General features: G+C 37.3%; 1 protein-coding gene across 6 annotated transcripts in view; it reads left to right on the top strand.

The window, feature by feature from the left end:
- The window catches only part of ARHGAP6 (Rho GTPase activating protein 6), a 312,049-nt gene that overhangs the window by 280,576 nt on the left and 9,760 nt on the right, over positions 1–21,713 (top strand). For all 6 annotated transcript variants that reach the window (XM_082775527.1, XM_082775526.1, XM_082775530.1 and 3 more), the window contains 6 exons: positions 2,720–2,915; positions 5,721–5,776; positions 9,032–9,182; positions 10,258–10,406; positions 13,627–13,806; positions 19,294–19,391. In XM_082775527.1, coding sequence (XP_082631653.1) covers positions 2,720–2,915; positions 5,721–5,776; positions 9,032–9,182; positions 10,258–10,406; positions 13,627–13,806; positions 19,294–19,391 — 830 coding nt within the window. The remainder of the gene's footprint in view (positions 1–2,719; positions 2,916–5,720; positions 5,777–9,031; positions 9,183–10,257; positions 10,407–13,626; positions 13,807–19,293; positions 19,392–21,713) is intronic.

Raw genomic sequence — 21,713 nt, 5'->3', positions numbered from 1 at the left:
GGCTTCTCCAGACCATATGAACAGGCAATTGTTCTCACACACACACAAGTGCAAAGTACACTTGAATATGTGTGTGAAGAGAAATCTGCCAACTTCTTTCAGCATTTGGCATAAGCACTGACAAAAAGTAGAAATTCACTGTATAAACCCATTGGCATCAAAACCTGTTTTCATCTGTTTTCATCAGATGATTCGTGTTTCTAGATATGGTCATTTGTTGTTCTTTTCACAAAGTGTGATACGATCTCTAACTTGTATTTGACCAGCCAGCAAGCATTAGGAACCTGGATCCTTTGTTACCTAAAAGGAATAGAGGTCCATCAGAACCAAGTTACTAGAAGCTTTTTATGGAGCTTTGGTTTAATGCCAAGATTGCAGCTTTCAAGGTGTTGAACTTGACCCATTGGTCCATCCGTAGTCATGACACTGCAGTAGCACAAGGTTCACTTACAGAGAAGTAAGAGTATGCTCAGGTGGAGAGTAGGATGTGGAGGGAGCTACCATTTTCTCTCTGGAGTGTTCTCAGTTGCACTACTTTATCAATGCAAATGTTTATTTAAAAAAAAAAAAAAAAAGTTGATTCATGCAATTGATGAAAACAGTTTCTCATACAAATGCTGCATGGAGTGCAGTCCTGCCCATAAAACCCATTCTAAACCCATTTTAAACTTAAATTGGAGATGTGGTTTGTAAATGTGCCATTCAGCTCCTTGTAATTGTGCCATTCACTTGCCCAGTTTATTCAGATTCTGAGCTCAGCATGGTGGAGCAGGCCTGCACTTGGTATGGCCAGGTAGTGTTGTACTTTGGCTACTGAACTCAAGGTCATTCTTCCTAAAGCCAGCTCAGTGTCGCAGTTAATCCACAATTTTGATAAAGTGCCCAAGGATAATGGAGAACTGACTGTATTTGCATCTATTTTAGGGATCTGAAATCCGACTTAAGTGACTCTGTGATAATAATGATTCATGAGGTAAGGATGTTTTGCAGGCAGGGAAGGACCAGCAAGTGCAAGGTATAAAGGTGGGCAACTGTCATACAGGAGCTGCCTGGGAACTGCAGTGGTGAGGATTGTGTTAGGATTTGCAGTGCCAGTCAACTGATTTTGATGTCTGAAACCCCAAATCTTTAAAAAGGAAAGAGGAAAATAGTTCAGCTTGAAATCCTACAGGAACGGATCACAGCCTGAGAATGTCCGTGGTTTTTGTTTGTTTGTTTTCTTTCTTTTGTTGTTTGTTTCTTTCTTTCTTTTTGACAGGAAATGTTAAGGGGAATCAAATAAATGTTTTTTCTGAGAAACACTAGAAATCATGATTGAAGTTGCATTCCAAAGTGTCTAGTAATTGCTTAGAGATGTGGGTCACAAAAAATTATCTAAAAACTTCACTGTGTTTTTTCCTAAGTCTTCCATGAGTTATGAGAAACAGGACTAACCCTGATAAGTTAGATGTTATGAACTGAAATGTTTTAAATTCATTTGAAATCTCAGTGGATTTCATTTGAGTTGCCTACAAGATGGAAATTTTTATAAAGCTCAGTTTTCTACACTGATGGAAGACAATAGTTCTAGAGCTTGGTAATTCCCTAACAGGTCCCATTTAACAGACATAACGATCTTGCCTACAGTCTATGAAATGCCTGTCAGCAGCAGAAGAGCTTGCTTTGAAGAAATTAGAGTTCTCAGAAAAGTTTTGAATGGAAATTCTACACTTTTTCATTCTGTGTTAAAATAGCATGCTGGTTACCTGTTCAGCATTTTAGGTTATGGTATCTGTTGTGTTTGTTTTTTTTGTTTTTTTTTCCAGAAGGAAAGGAAATATTAAACAATATATATATTTTATTGAGAAATAAAAAATATCTTTTTAATTATTTTTATTATTATTCATAAGCCTAAAATACTTTTGCTTTGTAAGTTTAATAACAATTGATCAACTATGAGGGAAATGGTTGTTTTGAAATAACAGTAATGTTGTGGTTTGAAACAAAAATCTTCATTTTCGAATGTGAACATTGAAAAATGCCATAAACCTCATGCTGCTTTGTCCTTTACTGGCTGCTTGAGTCTTTGTGCTTCCCTGTAATCTAAAGATAACGTTCATAGCTTTCATTGGAATATTAATGATTTTAAGATGCATAAAGTAGAATTACTGAAAAAATATCATCTCTGTACCTCCTCTGGTGAGTCTTTGTCTGTCATAATGCATTTTTATTTCAATCTCTACAGCAAATCAATTGGTAGCCAACTACTAATAATTAGCCAACTATATGTGATGTTTGTGTAATTTTCACTGATACAATTGCCCAAAATATGGAAGAAATAGGGAATCAGGTTTAAAAATATATATATATACCTTCATGCACATAAACACCGTATGGCTGAATTGTATGTGCAAACCCTGACTCATCCTTGTCCTGGAGTATAGCCAGTCTTCTACAATAACAAAAAAGTGTGCCAAATGAATGTAAAGCATTTATTTTTTTTAGTGTCTAATTTGTATTTCTTGTGGTTTGGTAATAATAGCATTGTTACTGTCCTGATTTTTCCATCCATTACAGTGGTATTAGAACTTGACTATTTTATGAAAGCAGCATAACAAAGTGTATATTTATATTAGTTCATTTAAAATAGGGAGACATTTTTTTTTCTTTGTCAGATGAAGTAATGTGGCCTTTAGGTTTCTCCAGCCATATTGATTGTCCATGCATGTGTATTTTACAGGGTGCAATGTCTGTGGACTCTATTACTGATCTTGATGACAACCAGTCACGGTTGTTAGAAGCTCTCCAGCTCTCTTTGCCAGCAGAAGCCCAGAGCAAGAAAGAAAAAGCAAGAGATAAGAAACTAAGCCTGAACCCAATTTACAGGCAGGTTCCCCGGCTTGTAGATAGTTGCTGCCAGCACTTGGAAAAACATGGTAAGAATATCTCATTTTCCCATGAGTGGCAGATGTATTTTTACTATAGTATAAATAAACTTGTATTTTGAGAAACAAGTGTATACTTAAAATTGCAAGGACATCTTTGAAAGTCAGACACTTTCCCTCTTATTTTGCCTCTTGCTAAAGATCCTGTCTCACAAGTAATTACTTAGAAGACAATTTCCTCCCAAACAGAAGACCTGTGTTATAAGTTTGCAAACTGGCCTGTTCAGCATGAAGGAAAAAACTTTCTTGGAAGTCATTCATCCAGTAATGGAGTGCTCAGCTCTGCAAGAATGAATCTTTACACCCCACAGATTTACTCATACAGTGAGAATGAAAGCCTGAAATGTGCAATCCAGTCATTCTTACCAGCCAGTGGATCTGAAGATACAAAAGCTACATGAACAGTTTATGCTACAGTGCAAGACTTAGCTAGAAACAACATTTGAAAATAGAGGTTTAGAGAAATAAAATAATCCCACACTAAATTATATTAAGCTCCAAGAAGCATTTTCCTGTTCACTACAAGGCTTTCAGGCTGCCTACTCTGTCCCTGGCTTGAGTCCTACTGATCAGCCTCAGGCTCAGTCCTGCTCTCTCTGAAGGGAATTATAAAATTGTGCCAATATTCTTCTTGTGTCTTCATGATCATTCAGATGCAAACCTCCCACCAGCTTTCTGTAATGCAGAAACAATAGTTAATCAAGGTATATGTTCAACATCTTTCCCAATGTATCTTTGTCTTGTTAAGATTTTTCATGAGAATTGAAATAACTTGGCCACAGGAAGACAGACTTATCACATGACCAGATGATAAACAAACCATTAAGTACTGGTGACTGCAACACCAAATGATGCATTTGATGCCTAATGTGACCAGAAAGAAGTCATTTACTGACTCTGAATGAAAAGCTTTTGCAGATGAGGGACTGCAATTTAGACAACAATACTAAGCTTTTACAGTACATAATTGAAAACCATGTTGCTTACAAATATATAAAGGAAAATGATGAAAGCAAGTCATTGTTAGCCTTTTACAGAGAGGAAATATCATGGTTGACAAATACAGGGATCATTAAGTTTAAGATGAATGACTTTCATGCCTTTTAGTAAGGTTAGCTGAGTTCAGAGAACATTAAACTGTCTGACTCAGCAAAAAGAGACATCCAGCTGAGGTTCCTTTGGATACTGTGATTTAATGTCACTTAAACGTTAGTGATGAAGTGCTTAATCCTCTTAACCCACTGAAATAACGAAGATACTTTCCTATGCAACACTTTTTTACTAAAATGCTTGCTTTATATTAAAAGTTCCTTTTAAATAAAACTTAGGACGTTTCTTTGTGCATTTTCTAAGAGTACACTGTGGTACCCAATAACACAATAATCAGAGATAATTTGGAGCAAATACTGGTGTTCTTCAATTTTCAGTTTAATCCACATAAGTATCTGTGGATTACAGAAATATATGATTTTAAAAAATAAAAGATTAGTTTTCTTTAGCCATAAAGGCCCTTGGCCTAGTTCTTCTTCCCTGCTGTCCCTGGGATCAGGTCCCAGAGTCATAAAGGTTTGACTTCCTTCAGGCCCTTGAGTAAAACAAATGCTGCATGTTTGTGCAGGAACAAGCTTCCAGTTTTTGCTCAATATGAGTATCTCCATCTCAGATGATTCCCTGCCATGGGAACCATCACTCCCAGATGGTTCCAGGGTTTACTAAATTCGTTCTGTGTTGTTCTATCAATTCAACTTTCTGTTAACTGAAGACAGAAGAATATTTGAAGAGGGGTGCCATGTTAAGACTAAAAGCTAAAAGGCAGAATCCAACCTGATTTTTTTTCTGATGAGAATCTGCAACTCCACATACTGTGGAGCTACACATCTCCAGCAAGTAGTGTAGCCTCATGGCTGTTATGGGGGGGGGGGGGGAGGGGACGACAACATTTGCTTTACAAGGCTATTTTACATTTCCTGTATGTCAGTAAAGAAGATGAATATTTCTGAGTAGCCTTTGTTAGACCATACATTTTTCAAAGCTTTAGACGATCTCATCCTTTTTGAAAATGATGTCTAGCTCTATAAAATGATCCTATATACACAGCTGTTCGAGCCTCTAAGATTTCCACTTACACTCTAATTGCTAAAGACTGTGGCACCTCTAAGATGATTTTTAATCTCAAGTATTTCAGTTGCTGTTACTTGATGATATGTATCCATTCATCAACCACATATTATTTATTTGATATTCCAGTAGTATCTACAAGGATAGAAGAAGGTTTGAACTGATTTCTCTTGGAATAGCAGGCAACAACTTATTTACATCTCTTTGAAGGAAAACTTCGTTTTGGTAGGCACTATACAGCCAGCTGGTAAAACCAAACACCATCTGCTTCCCAAATCCAAAGACACAGTTCAGTGTTCAAGTATTTAGATATTTTATTGCCCGTTTCCTTCGATGGCAGTCCTGGAAGGGCCGGCTCTAAACACTGAGCCATGTCTTACTGTCAGCATTACCTCTGTCCCTCACACAATAGTAGTGGCACTAAGAAGATGGCATCAAGAGAAATGTCACAGAGATGCCATTTGCAAGCTTGGTAAACTACACTGTATCGCTACTTGTTCCAGGGATTTTGTCTCAGTGTGGTAAGTGTAACCTTGTAAAGAAATAAGTTGTGGGTTTTTTATCCTCTTTTTTTCTTACTCTTTTAAGAACACACATAACCCAGATTGCTTTGACTCAATGCAATTTTCAGCAGAAAATCATACAATAAAACAGTTGTCTGATGTGCTCTACTTGCAGGTCTCCAGACAGTAGGAATATTCAGAGTTGGAAGTTCAAAAAAGAGAGTAAGACAGGTGAGTAGATATGGATATTCTTTTCCCTCATCAGGTATGGTACAAATAACCTTACTGCTTTCCATTAGGTGATTTCTTCCCAGTCCTTCACCCAGTGAACTTCAGACTTCCTGTGTTAGTGACTTTATTATATTTCTTGATAGCTCATAACAGGCCATTTTTAGTCTTCTTTAACACTTGGTGAAATCCTTCTCAGGATCTCAACAGATAAACAATCACTGTATGTTTTGCTCCATTGAAGTAGCAAAGGGTTGGATATCCAAATAGCCTACCGTGATGAAATTTTCCAAAGGTTTCATTGTCAGGAAAAAGAAATCTTGGCTGCTTGTTCATCTCAGAAACAGCAGCAGCTCCCAAAGTAAACCAAAACTATAAATCTTTTTCAGAAAACTTACAGTATGAAGAAATATGAAAGTACAGAACAATCTCTTTGACCCTCAGATTGCTGTTCCCAAACATCACCTTTCTTTTACCCGTTCCACTTTAAGGTCAGAGCAGACCCATCCAATTCCTAGTCTCAGCCAAATGTTGAAAAAACAAAGATGGTGTACGGTTAGGTTCCATAGACAAAGTCAGAAGTGGGTGTTTCCTCAGCCTAGCTCTTGCATTGTTATTCCCAGAAGCTGGGAATACATGTTGAATTAGAACTGTGGACAATAGTGCTTAATGGTTGTATGATGCTTAGAGAGAAGACAAAAAGTTGTGGTAAAATACCCCTGCTAGGAACTTTAAGACCAAAAAGACAAAATAGAAAAGAGCAAAAGAAAGCTTGGCTGCATCTAATCCCAGGAATAATGGTTCTGTGATGCAAAAATATACGACATAATGATTGGATTTCTTTGGAGAGTTATGATGAATAGATAAACTGTCTTGATTCTGGCTGGCAGAACAGTATAACCTGCTGATTAGTAGTTTACCCTCTACCAGTTAATACTGCTGTGTGGATGATATACCACGAAGCTGAAAACACTCATGGTCTGCAGACACAGTTGTTTCAAAAATATTGAAAAGTAAGCTGCCTCTAATATGCCTTACAAGTTTTGATGTCAAAACATTTATTATTCAGGGATGAGTACAATTGCATCACACCTCTGGGAGAAAGCAGGGAGCTTATATCATTTGCTTGTAACCTAAGCCTTACTTCAAACATAACTAACCTTCACCAGTTTTTCTTTTACTCTGTTTTCAAAAGCTAAGGAAACCAAGAGATTTGGGTATTTATGTATTCTATTACAGAGACTAATTTATTGAATTAGATGAACTAATTTATTTTATTAAACAACATGGATGCATCAGCTTGGCCCTTGCAGCTACAATAATAAATGCTGTCAACATGAACACATGGGAAAGTCTGGATTCAGTTAAAATTCCATTCATTTTCTGAACCATGGAAAGCCAAACCCAATACTCAGATTTTGGTGTGCTTTCGCAGCTGTTCATTAGTTTTTCTTGTACAGAAAGCAGGCATAGTTTTGTTTCCCTTCCTCCTCCAGTTAGAAAATGTCCTATTTCAACTGTAGTCTGTTGCCATAAATACATAAATAAATGAGTGCATGTGCCAGCAGATTTTTTTATTGGTGAGCAGGAAGGGAAAATCTAGAACGTGTCTATTACAAACCACCTTAGAGCTTTTTCACATTTAGTGGAGTGTAGGACCGAGGCTCCTGAGCTGGTGCTGAATCAAAGTCTGGTATACCCGGGTGCCAGGTATTAGTTTGTGCCCGGAAACCATACAGTTACATGGGCAGAGCATAACTGCTGAGCTTAGGGAGGGCAGGCCTCTACACTAGTCTGGGTGCCTGGAGGACAGCTCTGCTGGTGAAGCTGCCAGACCCCAAGGCTGAAGAGCGGCATGGCTGGAGCTGTGCTTTCCTGTCCCACTCCCAGCAGGGATGTCCCCAGTTCTCACGTGTCCAGTGGATACAGTAGCTCACTGGGTGTACTTTCCAAAAGTCTGCAAATATTCACTGTGAAGGAAGTCTGAGAGACCTACGGTTGACATGGAAACGTACTGCTTTTTAACCATTGTGATACCTGGGCCTGAAACGTGGCTGTGTTCCACCAATGATTATTTGATATTGTGCTAATTAGGAAAATCCATTTAGGCCTCTAAAGATAATGGATCAGAAGTGCTCTATATTCAAGGCTATACTAGCAATTCGTGATTCAGACAGCTATTTGGGAAGTTCAAATTCTTGGTGCAGTGCTGATTGATTTCCTCAGTTGCCTTGGGGCAGTATCTGTGGGGATAATCTTCTGGATAGAAGTAATTTGTGGTGCTCCACAGTGATGTTCCATGTTTGCCATCAGTCTGAAGAGCAGACATGATCTGAGAATTAAATCCCCAAGTCAGTACTGGAAAATATTTGGCTACAAAACAGTGGGCAAAAACATAATGATGAATAAAGAAAAAATTCTGGTCTTCATACTGTTATTATTCATATTAATAAAGACTAATTTAATAACAATAATAACCTTAATAAATTAGAAAGGAGGCTCTATTTTTTATAGAATGCCTTTCATGCTCATTATGATGGCACAAATTATGTAGAAATACGGGGATTTTCTACCTTCTCTACCTATTCTACATATACACACAACATAGATTTGCCTGTAATCAAGATTTTCCTCAGATTATCACACATAGTTTGCTTGTGATGTACCTTCTTTCTTCCTTTTTGAAGTGCATTTAATAATCCTGGTAAGGCAAGCTGATATCTCAAATTTCCTTGTGTTTAGTAAGATTTATAATTATTCCCTGAAAGAATATATTATGACACCTCATAGTATTAGCAAAGATATGAAGTATTCCCAGGAAATAGTTTTAAAAGATCTTGACTCTTCAAAAAGAACAAAAGAGTAAAGGATGGAGCTCTCAATCTGAAGAAAGTATTCTGCTATGGGTGGTGGGAAGTCTCTTCAGAAAGTCAGGCATCTATATTTTCGAAAGGCATATTGGATGTGGGAGAGGGATTTCTTCTGCCTCTGGGAAGTTTGATGCCTTTGACTTACACACAGTTTTGTCTGGGGACTGTAGCTAGAAAAAAAAAAAAAAAAAAGCAATACCTCATAAAGGTATTAGCGTGGTGTTTGTTATCTCCCTAATAATGATCACTTAGAAGTGAATTATATATTCAGCCTTACCAAAAAACATTTCTGCAATCTGGAAAATGAAAATGGTCACATCTTAAAAGATCTTCTATGCTGGAATATGCTAGTTAAGTGACTAAGATTTTGTGTCATTATTTTTTTCAGTTACGTGAAGAGTTTGACCGAGGCATAGATGTCGTGCTGGACGAAGAGCACAGCATTCATGATGTTGCTGCTTTATTAAAGGAATTTCTGCGTGATATGCCTGACCCGCTTCTCACTAGAGAACTTTATACACCTTTCATCAACACACTCTGTGAGCTCTGAAGCATCTTGATTTACTGATTTTTGATAAGCTTGTTTGAATTCTATAATCTCTACTAACTGTATTTTGTTTTCTGTGCATTTAATACTCTAACCTTGATTTACTTCAAATATTTATATATATATTTATATTTATAATTTTCTGGTGACTTTCCTTGGTTTTCATGCTGTATTAATCCAGAGAACTAGAACACAGATTTCACATATATCTATTAATACCTATTTTTACGTTGGTATATATGATAGAATTAATGTTCCTGGTATCTCAGCACTGTGAATGCTCTTAGCTTTTGTTGCTATTCACTGATCAAAATTATGGTCTGGCTTCAAAAGCCTAGCTTCAAAAGTTCAAGTTTCATGGTAGTTAATGGCTCTCAGAACATTGTCACAAATGTATTGGCTTATGCTAAAACCTGGGTCCAGTCTCTCAAAGAGTTGGGAAAATGTAAAGTTTGACCATTCAGGCTTGAACTGCTGCTTGGTATGTTCTTCAGCTTCTTTCTAGCCCTCATGTCTGAGATCCTGACTTTATCTCACCTTTGTCTCTGGCTACCATTGCATTTTAGGTGGTTGAAGTGTAGAATGTCCTTAACATTTCTATCTGCTTTTCCAGTTTCCCAGACTCTGTAAGATGTGAAATTGTGAAAAAAAAAGAAAAAAAAATTATAATGGCCAAAGCATAAACTTTACTGGAACGCTTCCAAAGGGTGCCCTGTAAACCCATAACTATACCAAAATGAATGTAATAAGTAGAAAATTACACATAATTTTTGTGTTGAGTGGCAGTGATGGAGTACGCAGCATGGATTTTGCTCTCATAGGCTGGGAGAAGAGCCTATGAACCTATAAGCAAAATGTTGACCAACCAAAGCAAAAATCCCATAAGAATATTGTTATGCTTTTGGTATTTCCTTGAAGTGTTTTCTCTTTTTCTTCTGATGTTACAAGGAAAATTATCATTAAACAAAGCTATTCTTATGCCTTCCTTTGGGCTGGGAACAGTATATTTGTTCTGATTTTAGGTTAGTTGGAGTACTTTTCTTAGAATGTATTTTTTCCCCTCTTAGTATTAGAGCCAGATGAACAGCTAAGCACCTTACAGCTTCTCATTTATCTCCTACCTCCCTGTAACTGCGATACCCTACACCGACTGCTGCAGTTCCTCTCCACAGTGGCTGGCCACGCAGAAGACACCACAAACAAAGATGGCCAAGAGGTAAGTTCCAAACACTCATGTCCTTTGACTTTGCTTAATTACGGGTCTCAAAAGAGATCTTTAAGGCTGTGAAATAACCATGTGACGTACCCCTGAAAGATGAGGGAGATTTTTTATTCTTGTCCACACATTTGACATTTAGTTTTTTACTACATTCTTAGGGCTGCATGAGTTTAATTTTTATATGACTTAATCAGTAGGGCATCTAGCACTTTCTCTGGGAGATGCACAACATTATAGGCCTTGTTGTTAAGAATATTTAATGTTGTCCATCCTTTTTCCACCTTTGTTTTTTCCTGTTACATTCTATGGAAAAAATACTGCCCTCTTCTCCATAGAAAAGTGTCAGGCATTCAAGAGTGTGCTTTTTCATTCTTTTTTCATTCTCTGCTTTTTGCTTTCTTATATGACCTTTGAACATAGTTAAATTCTTTTTCCTCTTAGTTTCCTTGTGTGAATTGTGTAGTGAAGAATAAAAAAATGAAGGACGGGTGCACTTCTAACTGTTAGACCTAATCACCAGTTGGAGTCAAGGTCCATCGTTGCCTGTTCTCATAATGGCCTCCCTACTGTTGCATTCTGGAACAAATTCAGTAGAGAGACTGTACTGCACCCAACCCCAGTGACAAGAATACCCATAGCTGCATTGCTTAGGTGTACTTCTGAGCGTTGACGTGTGCATCTAAGACAGTCACACTACAGAAGATCTGAAAATCCAGGTTTCCCATTTTCTCCCGGGAAAATGTTTGAACTAGTGGACTGCTCTGCAAAAGGCAGCAACTCTGTTTTTTTTGATTGAGAAGGATGCAGTCAGACACTTCTTGACAAAATTGTCCCAGTTTTTCTGTGGGAGGGACTTCCTTGTCCTGTGATCTGTAGCAGAGAGGTTCTGAGGTTACTTCTGAGATGCTGCTGAAACACCTGGAGAAGAGTCTTCCAAATGGAAAACTGCTGACTTTTTTGGACTCTTTTTGGACTTGGTTGCTATTCAAGGATAGGCACTCTGAGTTTTGCTGAATTTCTGCCTGAAGCCCTAACTTCAAATGTGCTACATGTGACTTCAGGACCTTTTTCAGTTTAAATCCCTTTCAAATGCTGTTATTTTTGTCTTCAGCAATAAGCTGATAAACAACTAAACCACTATAATGAAAGGCATTGGAAAAGAGCAGCCTGTAACAGTTTTACTGTACTTAAAAACATAGTGCATATAAGCTGGCTAAGGTCTTGGTCCCTTTGGTCCAGCAAAGAGTTCTCTCTCAGTTGAGGAACGTACCTGAGAGGATCTTATTGCAGGACTGATGCTGCTTAAGAGAGTGGGCTTGGCAAAACAGTTGTAGTGAAGGAATTTTCATTCCCCTTAAGAGTACATCAGCTCTGCTACAGGTATTGCAAGGCAAATTTATGAAAGTCACCTTGGCAGTATTGTAAGCATCAAGAATATTACATGCAATTGGATATCTTTTATAGACAATAGAGTATTTTATTCATAATTACTTAAGCTATTCATTAATAGTTAAGTGAATAAAGACATACAGGGCAAAAGATTGTATTTTGCTATCAGTGGAAAGAAGACGTGTGAGCTTTGGCACACAGGCTCTTCTCCATGATGTCTTTCGAAAGCCCTTCTCTCATGAAGATGAAGACAGATGATGAACTTTATTAAAATGACTCATCCAGCTTATTTCAGTTGATATGTTTACATCACTTTTTAAGGGATGTCCCGAGACTGCCCTTTAGAGAAGACTCACTGTTTGTACAGACAGCCTGCACATGCTGATCCAGGCAGAGCCAGAGGCTACCCCTGGCTCTCTCAAGACACCATGTGCCCACGCATCCTTGGTGGATCACTACTCTGATCACCCAAAAAACAGCTGGGTGCATGGTGGTGTGCAATAGGGGGTGTTTAAGCACAGTCATGCTGGAAAAATTACTAACATGTTTGTTATGACTGTCCACCATGCACCTACTTGGTGCAGATGTCTTTGCAAGATTAAGTAGTGATAAAAGGAAAAGGTTTTATTTTATTTTTTATTTATTTTTAACTATCAGCTCTGTGCTAAAGCTGAGCTTTAGTTGTTTCATTTTGCTTAAAAAAAAAAAAGGTATAGTGAGTAGACAGTTGTAAATTCAACTGGAATGTTCAGTAGATGCCATATTATAAAAAAATAAAAATATTGCTTTGAAAGGATTAATTTTGTCCCACTCATTTCTTGAAATGCTATTTTCTGCCTCTTTTTGTGCCTCATTCTGACCTTTTTAAAATTAATTTGTTCAGATATAGCTGAAAAAAAATAACTCATATGATATTGTTTGTTCTTTGAAAAAAGCCTCATGATTTACTGGTTCAGCTATCAAAATTCACTCGCAGTCTTATATAGTCAAACTGCTGGCATCATCTTCTGCATTCCCAGAATGGCAACCAAGTGGAGATACAGAGAGAAAGCACATGACCCCTGTCTTTTGCTCTGTTATATGAATAGAATGGGAAAAAAGTAGTCTACTCGCAAATCTGCCATGAAAATATTGATTTAATAACCTCTATGACATGTTTTTCATATAGTTGCTGTCTACTGTAGTACTTGTTCCTAGCTTTCTACTTCCTCCAAAACCAGGTTACTCTTGCTTCTTTAGACACAGAGTTGTAGATGCAGAAGAAAGTAAAAAACAAAACCAGAAAAAAGTAAATATTCAGTGTGTTCTCAGAAACAAGCAAAAAATCAGGAAAATAGTAATAAAAATAATGAGCATGTTTCTCAAGTACCCAAACTGTTTAACTTTTTAAACTTGGAAAAGTTGGCTTTTCTTCACTGTATCTGTTTCATATCATGATTGCCAGTTGAAAAAACTAACAATTCGTAGTATTGGGTCTTAAGAGACAGTAACAAGGTAAGAAAGTGAAGCAGGAGGCAGTATCTCCAAGTTCAGATGAAGTACACCACTGCTGACCTGCCAGGGAATTAAAGCAGGCAGCACTTTCACCTTCTTCTCCAGTCCATTTGAAAATTTGTCAGGAAAATCCACAGTGCTTGTTGTGGAGATGTCCAAACAAAGTGTTTCCACATTTCTGAAAATGGTTAAATTTTTGACTAGTACTTGCTTTTGGTTTTGATGAATGAACCATCTGTCAAATGTTTTGTCTGCATGTATTTGTGTATATACATAAATCTCTGGATACATTAGATCCTGGGAGACCCCACCTCCTTTCTATTCTGTTTTCTAGATTACTGGGAACAAAATGACATCACTTAACCTGGCTACGATCTTTGGCCCTAACCTGTTGCACAAGCAGAAATCTACAGACAAAGAATTCACAGTTCAGAGTTCAGCTCGAGCTGAAGAGAGTACTGCTATCATAGCTGTTGTACAAAAGATGATTGAAAACTACGAAGCCCTTTTTATGGTAGGTGGATGTTTCCTTCTGTGACTTCTAGGCATTTTTAAGTTAAATGAGGAAATACCTGGTTGGCATTAAAATAGACAAGGATTAAATAAACTGTGGAAATAACATTCAATTAAGCTCGACTAGTATTAGTAAACAAAATAGTCTTCCATCAAGGCAAATGCTTTGCAGAAAGCAATAATACTGAAAATTTGTACTTATACCTTTCCAGGAACTGTTTCTATGTCAGTGAGAATATTATCTTACTTAATTATCTTCCTCTGTATGTAAATGAAATGATGGAATTGTTTATTCAATCGTATGCTAAATAATACATTATTATTGCTCATTAGTTTTCAAGACAAGACTGAAAATGACCTTTCATCTCACAGGTTTAGAAGTCAGGGAGCTAATTTTTCTGCAGGGATAAGAGATCCTTGGTTAATTTAAGGAACAACTTCCCTTACCAAAGATTTTCTTGTTGGTCACATGGAGAGGAAGGACAAAGCTTTTTTATTTGTCAGTGGGATAAGAGGAGTAATGCATAAATGTGTGCTGTTCTTGAGTACTTCTCTGTTCACTTGCTGAAGCAAGGAGGTTCTTCATAGAAGGGATGGTGACCTTGGACTTCAACATGTTTTGGCCAAATAATTCCTACATACTGTTGCCTACTGAAGATTCAGCTTGGTTAAATTACACTGGTAAAGCCTAGCAGCGACCTGGTCAGTTCATTCTCTGACCTTATCTTTTTTTCTGTCTATGAAATCATAGTTCAGTTTTGCGTGATTTGTGCCTGAGGCAGAGCCCTAGTTCAGGATATCGGAAGCCAGTCAGACCTAGTGGTGGGCACCACCCTGTCTTCACTTTAGTAGACATAAATATCTTAACAAAAAAAGATTACTTGGAAAGTTGAAAACAGTTTTGTTTGTTGTGTCTTGAAACTAAGCAGCGCTGTATATACTGAGGAGATTTGTTTCCAGCACAGGAGGAGGAATACTCTGGAAGACTTCCTTTAGTGTTTCAGCAAAGCTGGGTGCTAGATACAGCATTGGTGGGAGATGATGGACAAGACTGGATTGTGGGAATGTGGGAGTGGTGGACACATGGTACTGTAAGGAGAAGGTGTCTACCAGATTTCAACAGGGATGAAAGCATGACAAAGCGATGATGAGCACCGTCTATTGATCTTATCCTGAGATTAATTTCTTTGTGGTTTTCTCATCTTTTCTTTAACACTGTATTGCCTTTCATTACATCCTTTGCTTTATTTTTATTCTTGTTCTAGTTAGGTGCTCTCTCTCTCTCTTCCTCTGTCTCCTCTTTCCACCACTTCAACCCCCTACCCAGTTTGGGGAAACTTTAGGTGCTAGTTTTACTTCCACAGCACAAAAAGAAAGTGACAGAACTGCACTCTTGTGAGCAGTTCTGCTGGCCCAGAGCGTGGATGGCACTAACAAGGTTAAAATAATATTTGAATAAGAATACTTGCAATACTAGAAACATACATGTACTTACTGTTATTTCTCTTTAAGAACACTTTACAGCACAGTGACATCTCAGCACATCGTACTTCAAGCTCATGTCCAGACTTTCAGTGTGGAAAGAGTGGGGTCTAGGATAAGACTAACCTACATATGGTCTCCTTTCATTTTGACAAATTTATTCCCTTACCTCATCAATGCTTGCATTTTTCGCTGAAGATTAAACGCAATGATGGAAAAAAAAGAGAAGTTCTCTTTCGTTTTCTAGAGCAGTTTTTCAGATTGTGGAGAGAGATTAAAACCAGATTTAAAAATAAAAGGCTATCTGCATGTGAGAGAGAGGCAAACCTGTCTCAGATGCTCTCCTGAAAGCTGAAATACACTGATGTGAAATTACAGAAGTGCCTAACAGATGAGCATCTCTGAGTGCTTTTACTCTTCCCATTACCATAGTTTAACAAACAACCTGGCAAGTTCTGCCTGTTTTCTGGACTAATGTCTAGACTTCCATGTGATATTTGATTTGTAGGATTGTGTCAAATTGCTCATGGTTGCATTTTTATAAAACTTCTATGAGAGTTTGCTGTCAACTTTTCATGTTAGCATGAAAAAATTGGGCAGCACAGGGAGACTTTTTGCATTCTGAAGATTAAGCCCAGAGCATCCTTTGGTAATTGATGCATGGAAAGGAAAAAGACCTGTACATTACATTGTACTGGGACTCCAATCATTTGAAATCAGGCAGCAAGCAGTTCATCTTCCAAACCCACAGGAGTGGAGCCAAACCAGGAGTGTTGTTTATACCTGACATTTGTGCTACTTAAAAAGAGAAACATCTGGACTTGAGGATCCAGCTACAGCCATAACATATAGCATATTGATGCCAAGGTGGTTTTGTGCTTTTTTTTTTTTTTTTTTTCTTCTTTCTGTTGTATATGGGGAAGTTATAAAACTCCAGTTGACTTCAGCATTAAAACTGAAGCACCATTTGTGAAAGAAAACATAGGAATACAGCACATGCTATGTAGTTCATATCAGAATGACTCTGACTTTCAGTGAAATGCTCTGTTTTTCAGAACAACTTGGGATTATCAAGGTCTGTTTTTATTCCTAAAGCAATTACCATTAACATCACTAATATGCAAACGTGAATTCAGCATAAAAGATGCTGACCTTGCTGTTAAGTCCGTGATGTTAAGGTCCTTAATATCCAATTCCTATCAATTTCAGTGAGTCTCAGGGATGCATAAGTCCATATTGTGGAACTGCTTTTTGCTAGTCTCTGAACAATGCCCAGAAATTGGATTCAGGGAGACTGAACACGACCACACTTTGCCTTATTGGCTTTAGCTGGGCATGAAGGATGAATTTATGCATTTAGCAGCTCAGTCATGCATTTATATCATCCAGTACCCAAATCCATCTCTGCTGCAAAGAAAAGTGTCTAACATAGTGTCTGAAATTTATTGTTTTTATTGTTAGAGGCTACTATGGCCTCCCCACTGAGGAGGCAGTCATATAGCCTCTCTGTGCCAACTCAGTAGACAGGGATGGCATGGCACAAAGCAAAGACTACAAAGGTTCCTTCACCCTTCTGTGCCTCAGTAGCTGTGATACCCAACCTTAGAATCTCAGAATATCTCTGATTGTACAGGACATCTGAGAGCGCCCAAGCCCACTGATCAGTCCAGGTATGTGATCAGCAGGTGCAAAAACTGTTATTTCAGCAGAGCCTTGTTTTCCCATGTGTACTTACCCTTGTCCATGAATTTCAGGTTCTCATCCATCTACTCAGACATAATTGCCAGTTAAGCAGTTATTTCAATAAAAATTATTTCAGCTCTGTAACATCTTCTGAAGATACCTATTTAGTAATTCTCTACAAATTTAAATTAACACTTACATGCATATCATTTCTACACTTGCAAGTCAGTTAACCAAATAGATTTAAGTTGCTTCACAGGAGGAAACCCAAAACCAAACAACTAGCAAAGGAGACCATCGGTACAAATCCAGTTAAAGGATCATAGATTGGTGTGCCCCCATTCACACAGATAAAAGTCCTATAACTTGATTAAGTGTTAAGTTTGGGTTTTGTACATTCTTTCAGTGTGTTGGAACTTTTTTCAGTTTTATTTTTATGAAATGAAAGACTGCTTGTAAGTCATGGAAAATATATTTCTATTTTTTCTGACAAAGTCAGTAAATTATTACATGTATGGCAACTTGATACTAAGGTGAATAGTAACTTTGCCCCCAGATTTTATCTGGAGTGAAATCTACTGTATGGAAATGCTATCTGAACAGACAAGTCACAGGGCACCAGGTTTCCAAAAATGTGTTCCTATAAAAAGAACATAATGTATTTAAAGACCATAATACCAATGGCCATCAGTAAGAAATTTCTCTATCTTAGAGGTCAAACATATCTTTTTTTTAAAGAAATAGTCATAGTCACACAAATTTTTCATAGATGTTTTGGATCAATTTGACGTAAAGGATGCATATCTTCATTTATTTTCAAATTATTATTTTTTTTAAAGTAATTTGCCTTCTTTGTAATGTAATTCCCTAAATACCTCCCAAGCCAAGGCATTCCCCCGGGGAATCTATTACTAATTCTATTCCTATTTTCCAGTAAATGTCGGGGAGAATAAATGGCCCATGCGGTGTGACCTGAAGGTCAAAAGATAAAGGCTCTGACAAATTGCATCCAGAAGCAGATTGCACAAGTGATGACCCCTTGCTGAGATTGTCTTACCTCCAGTTCCATCCGTCATGAGTGAACCTGAGCTGTTCGCTCAGGTTTCTCAGATGGTTTCATCCATTTGAGTGTTGTGATGGGTGAGCTAAATGTTCGACTGTGATGTGGACAAATTCTCTCAAAGATTGATTGCATTATAAAATGCAACTGGAAGTACAAAGTTTACTTGGGAAGATTTTGGAGTGCCACCTCCCCAGGAGATGTTATATCCTTCAACAGCTGAAGGTTTCAAATGTTTTGAAGGTTTGTCTTCATATAAAGTGCACTAGAGGGAGTTTGCAAATAAGAAAGCCAAACTCCAGAGGAAGATGGCACAGCTTCTGGCTGAGTGTTGCTATTATCCAAAGTCCAGAGTGGCTGGAGATCCAACAGGACCTACTTGTTAACCTGAGTAGTGAACAGATAAACTTTGTAATTTAAGCAATTTTACATCAGACAGGCAGATTCATTATAACTATCCATACTGTATTTCCCAAGTACAGAATAGCTATGATAGTTTCTACGTATAACTGTAGTAGTATGGTATAAGAGGGATAGACGCTCTCATTTTCCTGTGACATAAGTACCACTAAAGATCTATCAGTGGAATGAAAATGCATGAACTGCTCAAGTTCCAATAGGCCCTAAGCAGATTTTAAATGTGTCTCGATCCCAGGATTTGGCCATACAGATATCTGAACATTACATGTTTTTAAGACTTAATTTAGAAAAATGTTGACCTTAAGCAGCTGTCTCTGAAATAAAACAATGGAAGAACTTCAGAGACAGAGCAGTCACCGTGAAATTTCCATATTACAGGGGCATAGATAAGCCAAATACCATGGAATATATGAAGAAACATTCTCCTTCCTCTGTAATTACATCTCATGTTGTTTCTAGAACAAGAGAAGTATAGTTGCTTGGAATTTAAATGTATGAATATCCCTAGATTTTTGAATGGAGTTAGAAGATAAGGACCTTGAATTGGGGTTTTTGAGATTACAATACATAAGTAATTGCACTCTTGTTATCAGATGTAATACCCAACTGGGTACTAGTAGGATTTTCAACAGTAATCAGCATTTGACTTCGTACAAAGCGATCTTCAGTCCTACTGCATCTGTTACATGAAACTTCTCATTTAAGTGGAAGTGTCTGAATATTTATTTTAATATACTCTCTGTAAATGTAACTGTACTTGATCTTTTAGTTTCAGCATAGTACAAAAATTAATGTATTTAAAAGTTATTAATCTCCAATTAAGTATTTTTGTTGTCTTCATAGGTTTCCCCTGACCTACAAAATGAAGTTCTTATTAGCCTATTAGAGACTGACCCAGATGTTGTGGACTATTTGTTGAGGAGGAAAGCTTCCCAGTCATCGTGAGTAATCTGTTTTTTCATCATCCCTGTTTCTGCTGGGAATTTCTATCTCCCACTGGAAGCATTCAAAAGGTTGTAGTTTTCCACAGCTTTTATGCACTGTCTACAGTGGAGTAGAAATATCTTCCCCATTAAACAGACTCTGCCAAAGAAATTATGACTCTTGTACAATGTTTTCTAAAGACAAACCTTGTTTCGCGATTCAAAGCAAAGATTGCATTTTTAACTATTAACTGACACTATTAACTGACAGGATGTATACTAGTAATCAGCTGGTTCATGTCTTGGGTTTGTTGTAGTCTTCAGTAACAGGAGGCTTGTATTACGGTATCCTTGAAACACACCCTAGAGTGCCTTAACACGGTCACGGCTAGCCGTTTGGCCAGTTTGTTGTTCTTTTCCTATTGTATACACTTGTGACCTAGGTAGAGCATTGGTAAACAAGTCAACTGCTGCAGCAGTGGATGTATGGAAACTCTTTGAGTATGATTTAATTGTATGCTTTGTGAAACATGAAGAGAAAAAAATCATACCAGTCACTATGATTATGTTGCAGTTATGTTACATAACATCTTCTAACTTTGTGTATGGTTTATGTATGCCTACACCCGTGTGCCTTAATGCTGTGACTTTGTACATTTGGATTAACAGGACTCCTGGCTTTCTCAAGGGACACACATTCATTGCCTTTATTCTAGTGAATCCCAATATGCCAGACCCTAAAATTACAAAATTTGACCAGCTTGTTTTAAGTAACTTTTAAGAGGTTTCCTAGACTCTAAGCTCTCTGGGACAGATTGAGCTTTGTCTTCCTGTGTGTGTGTGTGTGGAAAGTGCCTAGTGCATTCAGAATATAGTTAAAATTGAATTTGTACAGTCAGCTATGATTTTTTTTTTCTCTCCCTCTGAACATTGTACTGTTGGAGGTAATAGTGTGCTTAGCTTTGAAGGAGAATGTATTGAAAGAAATAGTACAATTAATACATGAGGGAAAAAGGCTTCTTTATAACATGCAGAATATATTGTGTTGTGAAGGATGTTAGTTTAGCCACATGAATACATAACATGCAGTAGCAAATTATCACATAGCATCTGATCTGTGATAATTGTCTGTGTGTGTTTCCTTAGTGTACTACAGTTAAGAAATAATTTCAGTTAGTTTGTCTGACTGACATCAACTAACCATGTATATATTTGATTCACAAGAAATGCCAGATAATTAGTTATTAATTGTCTTTTACACTTGTTTCACACTTGCCATGGTCTAAGGCAACAGTTAGGAGAGGCACTGAAAATCATGTCACATATGGTAATAATATGGTACTCTCTAGAGACTTTTCTTTAAGCTCTTAGTTTGAAATGATCATATTTGTGACACAAGCCTATAAAAAAATTAATGATGGATTTCACTGTCTGTAATAGAAAGACATAAAATTGTATCTCACGTGGATTCACAAGCTAATTGAGCATAAATTTACATCACAAATCATTGTGGATAAAACAGGTTATTGTTAGATCCAGTTTCCTTTAAGTTAATTGACCTTTCCATTAGCTTCCTTACTTTTCAGTCAATATGCACACCTACAGGAGAAAATAGATCTTTTGTGCAAAGCTGGTCACAACTGACAAAAGGGTTTTGTAAGAAAAGGTTACTAAACCAAATAGGAGCATTATGGCTACACTAGTACTAATTTATTGTGTTTTCAGTAATTGGCAGATGAGGCATGAGATAGGAAAAGCTTGCTATCTCTCATTTGTCTTCTACTCTGGTATCATGTAAGCTATTTATTCTTAATGTTAATGAAATATGTTTTCACTGTGATTGCAACTTCTTGGTTAAGATATTCCAGGCTATTAGAGTGAATGTTGCTTAGTGTTATCGCTTGAAGTGTGATGCTCTTAAGAGATTAATCTTTTTCAGGATGTAATATCAGTTTTGAGGATACATATTTGCTAGTTATTTTTCCTGTAAGAAGTGTGAGAAAGCAGAAAACAAGGAGATATTTGTCTTGATTTCATAACAATGAGCTTCCAAAATATGTCCGTACAACTCCTGAAATTTCCTTGACTATATACTCAAGAGCACATTCCAAATTTGGACCCATGGAACAGAAAACTTTAGATATTCTTGAGAGAATCTTCATCATAAAAGCTGGTTGGCTGCATAACACAGTGTGTGGAATCAATTTCAAGACTTTAATGTTATATTTCTTGCACTGAAGGTCCTGCTTCTGCAAATGCCCTTGCATCTCTGCTTTTGATGTTACTGCAAATGCTTTCTTGGTTCTAATCTAATAGAAAACAATCTCTTTTCCTCCTCAA

Source organism: Aythya marila (assembly GCF_965140915.1).
Source record: "Aythya marila genome assembly, chromosome: 1".
Taxonomy (NCBI): domain Eukaryota; kingdom Metazoa; phylum Chordata; class Aves; order Anseriformes; family Anatidae; genus Aythya; species Aythya marila.
The sequence above is the reverse complement of the archived record's forward strand: the minus strand, read 5'-3'. Positions and strand labels throughout refer to the sequence as shown.